This window comes from Glossina fuscipes, unplaced genomic scaffold, assembly GCF_014805625.2.
Source record: "Glossina fuscipes isolate IAEA_lab_2018 unplaced genomic scaffold, Yale_Gfus_2 60242, whole genome shotgun sequence".
Lineage (NCBI taxonomy): Eukaryota > Metazoa > Arthropoda > Insecta > Diptera > Glossinidae > Glossina > Glossina fuscipes.
In genome coordinates this window covers 60,529-70,365 of record NW_024002706.1, presented here as the reverse complement: position 1 = coordinate 70,365, position 9,837 = coordinate 60,529, and the positions used below count along the sequence as shown (strand labels likewise).

General features: G+C 33.6%; 1 protein-coding gene across 8 annotated transcripts in view; it reads right to left on the bottom strand.

Moving 5' to 3' along the window:
• Window positions 1-2,567: 2,567 nt before the first annotated feature.
• LOC119643322 (tetratricopeptide repeat protein 39B-like) overlaps window positions 2,568-9,837 on the bottom strand; it is a 57,576-nt gene continuing 50,306 nt past the window's right edge. For 7 of the 8 annotated variants that reach the window (XM_038042663.1, XM_038042668.1, XM_038042669.1 and 4 more), the window contains 8 exons: window positions 6,626-6,717; window positions 6,274-6,574; window positions 6,050-6,207; window positions 4,107-4,272; window positions 3,707-4,035; window positions 3,154-3,636; window positions 2,933-3,073; window positions 2,568-2,858 (listed from right to left, as the gene is read on the bottom strand). In XM_038042663.1, the coding sequence (XP_037898591.1) occupies window positions 2,768-2,858; window positions 2,933-3,073; window positions 3,154-3,636; window positions 3,707-4,035; window positions 4,107-4,272; window positions 6,050-6,207; window positions 6,274-6,574; window positions 6,626-6,717 (1,761 nt within the window). In that variant the 3' untranslated portion in view covers window positions 2,568-2,767. The remainder of the gene's footprint in view (window positions 2,859-2,932; window positions 3,074-3,153; window positions 3,637-3,706; window positions 4,036-4,106; window positions 4,273-6,049; window positions 6,208-6,273; window positions 6,575-6,625; window positions 6,718-9,837) is intronic. The other variant, XM_038042666.1, reaches the window with a different exon arrangement.

Genomic DNA, 9,837 nt, shown 5'->3' with positions numbered 1-9,837 from the left:
TTCATTTCTTACAAAATAATATAAAAAAATATACACTAGTGTAACATAAACATAAATTAGATAAATAACTACAAAATTGAAAGGAAATCATCATCATTCCTTTTTGTGCCTTTTTATTTCTTTGTTTTATTTGTTGATATACAGTAAAAGCTCCTTATTCGCGGGGTATATGTTCCATAAAAATGCCGCGAATACAGAAACCGCGAATACGGAATGGTAATTTATATGGGATTATGGGGGATACGTTCCTAGGTGACACAACAAAGAAAATCAAATATATAAAAAAATCAATTAAATTGAAGTTTTTTGAAGATTTTGATTAATTATCTTAAGGCTTAGGCAATGGTTTGAAAAATTTGTACGTCTCTCTTGCTTGGCAGATTTTAAAAGCTCCTTCAATTCAGACTGATACGCAGCAGTCGCATTAGCAATTTGCCTCTTAAAAATAAAACTTCGTTTCATAGACGGATCAATGTTCATAAAGAAATCGCCAAGCTCATTTGCCATTCTTAAACTTTCACTAAAGTGTCACGTTTCCAGTGCTTGTTGTAGCCCCTTCTTCAATGGGCGGTGAATTTAACATTTCCTCCAAGTTGGTTTCAATTAAATCTTCATCTCGCAATTCAAGCAATTTCTGAATGTCACTTGATTCTATCTATACGAACCCATCTCGTTCTATTCCATACGCGATTTCGGCTATGTTTGCAGTCAAAGTTTGAACTTGCACAGATTCTTCGTCATATTCCGCAGTCAGAGCAGACCACAGTTTTTTCCAGCATGACTTCAATGTGTGTGGCTTCAGTTCTTCTAATGATTCTTTTATGTTTACGATGCATTTTGATACGTCAAATTTTTTTCCTGCATTCCATAACATTCATATTAGGATTACATTCCATATTATTCAATAAGATTTTGAAGGTTCGTCTAATGTAATCGAGCTTAAAGGCCTGGATTATTCCTTGGCCCATAGGTTGAAGCAAAGCCGTCATGTTGGGAGGTAAAAATGTCACTTTTATGTTTGGATGCATAGTTTCAAGTTCGCGAGGATGACCTGGTGTATTGTCCAAAACTAGAAGTGCTTTAAAGTCTAAATTCTATGTTTTTAAATAAGTTTCAACTTTAGAAACAAAAGAATTCCAGAACCAGTCACAAAAAATCCGCGAATAAAGAAATTTATAGCCGCGAATATGCGAATTGGATCCCTTTTTATTAATCCGCGAATAGTGAAACCGCAAATAAAGGAAGCGCGAATAAGGAGCTTTTGCTGTGCATGCAAAACCGGACGATTTTTCAATTTCCACAAAGATTTGTAATAAGTCATAGGAGATTTTATAGCGATTGAGAAAAAAATAAATGTTACATTGCCCCAAATTTCATATACATAGTTGCCATAATTTCCAAGACATTGTTTGTCGATAAATTCCACATATGTGTGGAATTTTGGAAAAATAATAGTTGGAGGTTGGTTATGGCATGTTTCTGTGCTGTAATGTTACAACTTTTGCTGAAGAGAAACTGAAGACATACATCAAAATGACAGAAAAATTCAGGATAAAGTTTCGCAAATGAATTCCGATCATTGAAACCATGGACATGGTACATTGGCTAAACATTAACCGATGATTCTGGTACCACCTATTTTGGTGCGCTAACGCGGATACCAATGCCACTGGAATTTGTTCGCCGTCGCTCAACGAGCCCGTGCCTCTAGAAATCTATTCTGTGATGCAAATACCTAAAGGCCTTCTTGCTTAATCGAAAGCGAACATGAAAAGTACGTTTTATTGTGTGAGGAATGTATTAAATGGGAACGCTTTAGAAACGTACTCTCGTGAAGCTAAAGAAAGATGGTTACTCTTATCCATTAACCGTCCTTTTTGGATTTGCACATTGGCTTTCATTAGCAGTTGTGCAGACTTGTGTACAGCAGTTGAAATAATACAACTTTAAAATTCAAGCTAAACTTTTAAGTATACTCATTTGCTTGAGTTGATGTGTTATTTATGAAACTTTTTATATTTTTGTTTAAGACATTTTAATTTTTCCATTAATTAATTTTTTAAATCTTATATTCGGTTTTTTTATTTACTTTTTTACCTTCTTTTTTCAATCGAGCTAAAAAGCGATCGTATCGCTTATGTCTTAACGAGATAACGAGAACTATAAACCGACCACACTTTTGTATAAAAGCGACTTTGTAGAGTAAAAACAAAATGTGAAGAATAAGTGTGAAACATTTTTTAAGGCCACACGGTCATAAATTGAATGTTGTCCATTACCTGAGTACGTAAATTAAGTGTCATACAATGGGAATGAAAGTAAACTCAACTACATGCCCGGAACCTAGACCCCCCCCCCGTCCCTCCACTACTCCACCAAGAGTAAAATAAGAAAAAGCACGAACAAACAATTTTTCTATCCTTTCCAAAGTTGAGCAATTTATTTGTTTGTTGTTTCGTATCAATATTTTCTTCTTACTTCCAATCAGCTTTCAGGGAAGTAATTATTATTGTGTCATTATGTATGTTATGGAAAACTTCCTTTAAGAAAAGAAAATTGGCGACTCGTAAAAAAAATTTTGTGTAATATATAGTTTAACAACGTTACACTGGGTTTATTTGATTTAATATAATCTAATTAATATACGTTTTATTCAGTACCCACACCATTTATAACACTAGGAAATTTATTGGCTTGGAAAATAAATTCCACTATCAATTCTTTGGGATTATTATCTTTTTAAGATGTGTCCGTTATTTTTGAACATTTATTTGGCAACGCGTTTTCGAAGATCCATAAGAGCCGTATGTATGCGAAAATGCAATCGTGATTCCAGGGAAAACCTAGTATATTGCTTTCTGTAACAACATTAAAGAATTTTTATTATGAAAAAAGAAAAATTAATGTAGGTTTTTAGAGTAGTGCACATTACTTGATCTTTTCCAATGTATTTATTGCCAAATCCACTTGATTTTCATCAGCGTATATCAACCCGGCTTCTAGATTAGCAAAGGCTATTATGTACTTGTCGTCTTTTACGGCGTTTTTCAAAGCAATACATTCTTTTAAATCTCTATAATGTTGACATTACGCAATGTGACATTGCGCAATCTACTTAAACTGTGTTCAAAGACTTACGAGCTTTTTACTTACTTGATAGCTAATGAGTTTTTTTTCATTTGTCTGTAGAAAGCCCCCCGTAACAATAAGCATAACGCGATATTATCAGCATCATATATACGTTGCGTTTTAAGGTTCTTCAGTTCATTAAATTTACATTCTATAATTTGATAAATACCGTCCGCTAGACTATGCTGTTTACTAAGCACTGTAAAAGTATTCCACACGTACATCAGCTCAACAGCAGGCAAACAAAGCCATTTACCTTGACAAAAATAACGCTCGATTTTTTTGCATACGAATTTTTCCATGGGTAATGATTTGCCAGCAATGCGTTGCTTATAAGTAGGAGCTGTAGTCATTAAAGTGTCAATGATCTGGTTTTCATTGTGGGTTAGATTAGGCAACATTAACATAGTTGTAGCTTTTTGATACGAATATATAGTGGGAGACCATTTACTGCTCTCTACCAAATGCGAAGCATACAAACTAGCTTCCCGCCAGTCAACTTTTAAACTATGGAAACCAGGTAAGCAATATAAACTGTTATGGGTAACACACACAGTGAATGAATGAATCTATCTACCAATTAACCCACAGCAACTCCCAGAAACTCAAATGGTGGAATTGTGGCCAAACATTTTGCGATCTCCAAGACATTTTGTACCAATGTTCTGCAGTGACCAAATTGCCTCGCATAAACTCCAAGCGACCTTTAAAAAATAGGAACAATGCCCCATGTGGATACTTTTCCAATTGCGTCTGTAGAATATCGTCACATAACACCAAATCACCTTCCTGATGGCCTAATATATAACATACGATCAAGTGATAGCCCAATAATGTCAGAGCACAAAGCACTTGGCGTAATCCAGATGTTTTATAACCGCGATTAAGGTCCTCCAGCCCGGCATCCTTAAAAAAGTATTTAAAAAAAAAGTTCATCACTACTTGTATTGTCTACTTTACCAAAATTTTGAAGTTACTCTGTCTCCAGAGAAGCCAATAAACTGAAGTAATTTGATTACACTGGCGGGAAGTAACGATATCATTAAATTAAATGTGCCCATTCCCATCCGCACTCCGCTTTCAAAATGGATTTTCGATATTTGTGATTGCCATTCACGATTAGATAAGGTAAGAGTACACTCTCTATAACAATGGTTTTACATAAGTCTATATTCAATAAACTGACGTGGTGTACTACGATGTATGCCTTTAAATAAATATTTTTTTGTATACTCTTTTGTTTTCGTACTGTTATATTTCTTCTCTTCAGTTTGGTGCCCAAAATGATATATATATATATAATTTCATTGATTGTAATTAACTTTCTTTTACAAGAGCCCATTGCTTGACACCTAGAAATGTAGGTTTAGAAACCATGGATATGGTAAAATCAGCGCACAGAATTCTTATTCGATTTAATTTAAGTTTGTCCTTTTTATTTAAGTTGTGAGAATATTCACAGAGAAAAGAAGATAAATTTTTGAGTTTTCCGATACCAATCAATATATATTTTGTACGCAAAGAGATATGGAATTCAAAAATTTAGATTCAGGGTAATTTCGATGCAAATCCTTAGCTTTTCCGTAAACATATCGCATAAGAATAATTATTTTTATACACCGCTTGTGATACAAATTTCATTATGCTTGCGCAATTGTATGCAACATCAAAAAGAACTTGAGAAAATTCCATTCTCTTTACATTTAATACGTTTGTTTAAATGTCCATCTTTCTGGCAAGCTTAGGCTTTCCTGCGCTGAACCTAGAGACCGGAATTCCCGAAACATTGATTTAATATATGGTGCACGACTACTTTTTCAACCGGCCACGAACGTTACCGCTCCCTCCATAAATGTCTGTTTTGAATAAGCCGTAAGATGAAAAAAGTTTTATATTTTTACTATTTGTAGACTAAAATTCGGGAAGAACACTTTTATAATACACTAAAAAAATTTGCAAAGTTGAGACCTCCCGTATAAAATAGTTCGCATAAAAAGCATGTCTTTGCATGTCAAAATGCCTTCTATTAGCATTTGATAATGACAATTGGTACATATATTGATTTCACAAATAAATGTAGCGTGATTAGTTTCGATTACAATGATTTATTTGTCCAATGCCTTGCCTGTAAAAGCTTTCAGGGAATGTAAGTCTTTATGGCGACAAAGTGAAATTCTCGGTGTTTTATGACGAACAATGGCAGAGATCTATATTAAGCGAAGTGATGCAAGATATTGAATAGTTGGCTACGTCCTAAGGGATAGTTTTGTTCAATTGAAGCAACTAATGTTACACTACGTATTGAAGGATTCTTAAAGTAAGTATCCGGCTTTACCGAAGCCCATTCCATACAATATTGACTATTTCATTTTGCGACGTTTTTCTAAACATTTCTAAAATAAGCGGAATTGGACAAACACGATTTCCGTTATGAGTATGCCTATTGCTATAATTGAAATTTGGCGTATGCTTCCACTTGTTCAAGTATAGCATCACTCATAAAAAACTATTTCTATAATGAATCAAGAAATACGATCGCAAAACGGTACATGCTCTCGTACAGATATGATCTTGACCTCGCTTTGGAATCTATCGCTTACGTCAACACTTCGTACAGCTATTTTACAGCGATTGCTACAGAAGAAATCGACCAGGTCGCTAGTTTGCCTCAACCACTTTTCTCCCTTTGATTATGTAGATGATATCAGCGGACTCATAGTAAATCTGATTGGAGATTGTGATTTCGTTTTAGTTAAGGCTTATTCAAGAAAATCGGTTTCACATCGTCCCTATTGTCGGCATAAATAAACATGTGTTGAAATGGGTGGCCTTCTCAATTCGACCTAAGTTTGACGTCTAGAATTGAAATTATTGAATTTGAATGGCACACATAGTAACACCACTTAATATAGATATATACTTATAGTTGTTGTAGCAATGGTTTATTTGGACTCCACCCTTAATGAGGGTAGTAAGCGATTCATCTTCTGCGAATATTAATAACGCTTGAAGCAGCAAAGCTTCTGCCATACAAAGTTCAGCGTGAGCTTCCATGTCGCTCAAGGCGGAGTAAGCTGTCTAAATAACATGGCAGAAGGAATAACATCATTACCAATAATCCAATATTACGCTTACGCAAAGTACCCTTTTTAATTTTTTTCCTATTGACTCGCTTATCGTGTTTTTATGACGGTATTTTTGACAGATGTCGAGGCAGCTTCGCAATTCATCCCCAGCTTGGAGAATATGAGCCCGTTCAAACGTTAGAATAGCCTCCAAAAAGGAAAACATTGCTCGTCCCATTGAATGATACATGCTTGTGTTGGCATGAGGTAAAACTATAGATTTAGCCTCGTCAAATTTATTATTAAAAAAATAATATATAGCTAATTCAGCTTCTTCTAAGTTTTTCTCCAACTCTGTTGTGTTATTAGACAAGCCCTGACTGAAAATGACTAAATGTTTTAAAAGTTCATAGGAAGTCTCTTCAACTTACCTCTTATGACAAATAACATTTTGACTAGCCTCTGCCTGTGCCTCTTGAAGATGTGCATCTAACTCTAGTTCGTCGTTAATGGCATCATGAAACTGTAGCAAAAAAAAAAAATATTTAAAGTTACAGATTTCTTTAAGTTTGTTTTGTAATCGCCTATTTTATTTTCTCTTTTGAGTTTTGAATTTATTTATTTTTGATTCGGATAGGTAAAAATGCTTAAATTGTGGATTCAAGTTAAACGCTGTTGGCATGATGAAGCTTGTCTTTGATTTCATGCCTAGGAATAAAAGTAGAACAAGCGGAAAGCAGTGTAAATGAACACAATAAAGCAAAGCATCTCGACATAATTTTAAACCTTTAAGTATTCCATGCGAGAATTGGCAAATCTTATGGTCTTATATAAACATAACCAAGTTAAAGAAAAAGATAGAATAAGAAATAAATACAATTTATTTCAAACTTTGTATCGCTTTTTTTTTCTGAGATATTGCACGTAATTTCAGTTTATACTGTATATTATTTTCCAGAAAATAAAAAAGGCAAAATTGCTGAATTAAATTAATTTTCAGAAAAAACGAAATATGATTTAGTCCGAAATTTTGTTGAAAATTCAAATCAGGATATTATTACGGACTTTTTGTATTTCTGTTATGAATAACAACATTAAGACTGTTTATTAATAGCTATTTGACAGCTTGCTCTTCCGCTCTCATTATTTGTACGGACATGGAGTCTGTTAATAATTTCTTGATGTGAAGTCGCATTTTTTCGTACGTTCACAAAGCTAAGAGGTATATAATGCTTTGTTCGTCAGTGAACATATTGTCCACATCTATGTGTATGAAGGAGAAGAATCAAACAGTATATATTTACGTAGCAAATATAGTTTTTTTTTTCATCGTTTATTTCACATCAAAGAATTCTAAATTTTATGCGCCAAATGCTTCCACAATTTGCAATAAAAATTTTTATATCAATGTATGCGAAGAAATTCGTTATTATTAAAAAAAAATAATGTAGTAGGAATCTTTATCTAATTTACTTATTATTTATACATTTATTGCATAAATATTTGTCATATTTTATCTAATTTTCCATGTCACACACGAGGAGGTATGCACGGAGTCTACTTGCATAGCTATTATATTATTTATATTCTAGAACTAATCATTTAGACAAATGAATAGAATACCAAAAACTACTCCTTCAGTGTTTTCACTCTGCTTAGACGTTAGCAGTGAGACCTTTCAAAAACTCCTGCACACGCAATAATTTTGACTTCGTTTCAACCATTTGTTTAATTAAAATGAGGAATACAAATGGTATTTAATAGGCGCCGTGTAGACTTCCTCAAGTGCGATATGGAAAACTGGTTATATATATAACATATATATGTGTAAAATTAATAAATGCATAAATAGTAAGTAAATTAGATAAAGATAAATTATTCGTACAAGATAATATGTTTTTTTTAATAAAAATTTCGTTGTAGAGCTTGACATGCAAATTCGTATTCAAATTTGTGGAAGGATTTGGCGAACATAAAATATAAAATTTTTTCGATATGAAATAAACGATGAAGTGAAAACAAACTATGTATATATAAGAGAAACACAAAGAATCCTGATTTGAATTTTTAATCAAATGTCGGTTATGAGTATGCGGATTAAAGAGTAATTTTCAACTAATGGAACAATTAATAATAGTAAAAGGTTTCTTATGACGTTATATATATACACTTTAAAAACTTTTTCATTAAATAACTTCAAAATAATTGTTTCATATTAATTTTACTATCGTAATTGCTGTCTTCATTTCTTACTTTGGTACTTACGTATTAACGCCACCGCGCCAAAAATTCCATTTAAAAACCAATAAAAAGCAATCTTTTAAACTTTTAAAAAAAGTTTTTTTGGCAACTAAATATAATGATAATACTAATGTTTTAATAATAATATTTTTGCTGCGGTGGCGTTAATACGTAAGTGCCCTTACTTTTTGCTACTCAAGCTATACATTAGTTGTTTATGTATACTTTTCCTTATAAAATGTGTAACATTTCTATAGCGACCAACGTTAATCAAAAAAGGGAATTCTTATACCGTTTCGTTTTCGTTGGGTTTAACAGTCGTTGGGCGCCATTTTGTAACACTCCTTTAAAGGGATGCGGCCTAGCTCTTCCAAAGTAGAGCGGCTACTCTTGACCCACGATTCCGCATCATCGAAAGAAACATTAGCTGTAATGAAGTAATAACTAGTGGAAAAAAAACCAGGCCTTTCACTTACATTACCCAATTACGCCGTCTGTCCTGTCAGTCTTCCGTTGGTCTCTCCTCAGTCCGTCTGTATCTGTCCTATGTCACCCTACGGTCCCCCCACGTGTGCACCCCTTACATCGTACTCCTGCTACCGCAGGCACATGCGTGTCCTTACCCGCTCATTGTAGCTCACCGATAACTCATGACTCAAATGAAACAGAAGGTAAATACCTGACTACCACGCGAATATCGACACGGTCTTCTCTGTGTTGGCTGCTGTTGGTACCTGCTATTCGCTGCTACTGAGTAGTGGCGTATTTCTGCCGATGAAAATGATGACGTTGTCAGAGGCCAATTTTGTTCATTCAAGCTGGCGACGTTCAGTCGCCCTTGTTGGTCACGAGTAATATCACTGTGAGAACGTGTATTCACTGCGTGATTCAATTCCTTTTAATTTTTTACTCTGTATGAAACTTATCGGGTACGATCTCAAGAAACACAATCTTCAACTCCACTGAAAGACGTTTCATTTATTTCATAGTTAATAGATGAAATGTTTGTATATTTTTGCCTTCACTTTGAAATTTAAATAACAAATTTTATTATAAGTTACAATCGTTATTATTATTATTATGATTACTATTTGTTTTTTTTTTCTTTCTTTGTGCCTTCAATGCATTACGTACACCCAAAATTATAGACTGATTTAACAATCTTTAAAAGCATAAAAGCACACGTGCGGTTTAAATATTTCTCTTATTGTATTGTAAAAGGAGTCAAAATTAATGCTTGGAACTCTTCACTTTACTTCTCAAATTATAACATTCACACCTCTTTTCTCTTTTATCAAATTTGCATAGTATATCAATTTCTGAAAATCTCGCCTCATGTTTACATTTCTCTAACTTAACTCATATATTAATGTTGATGTCTCTTTGTAATAATTCTCTTTCT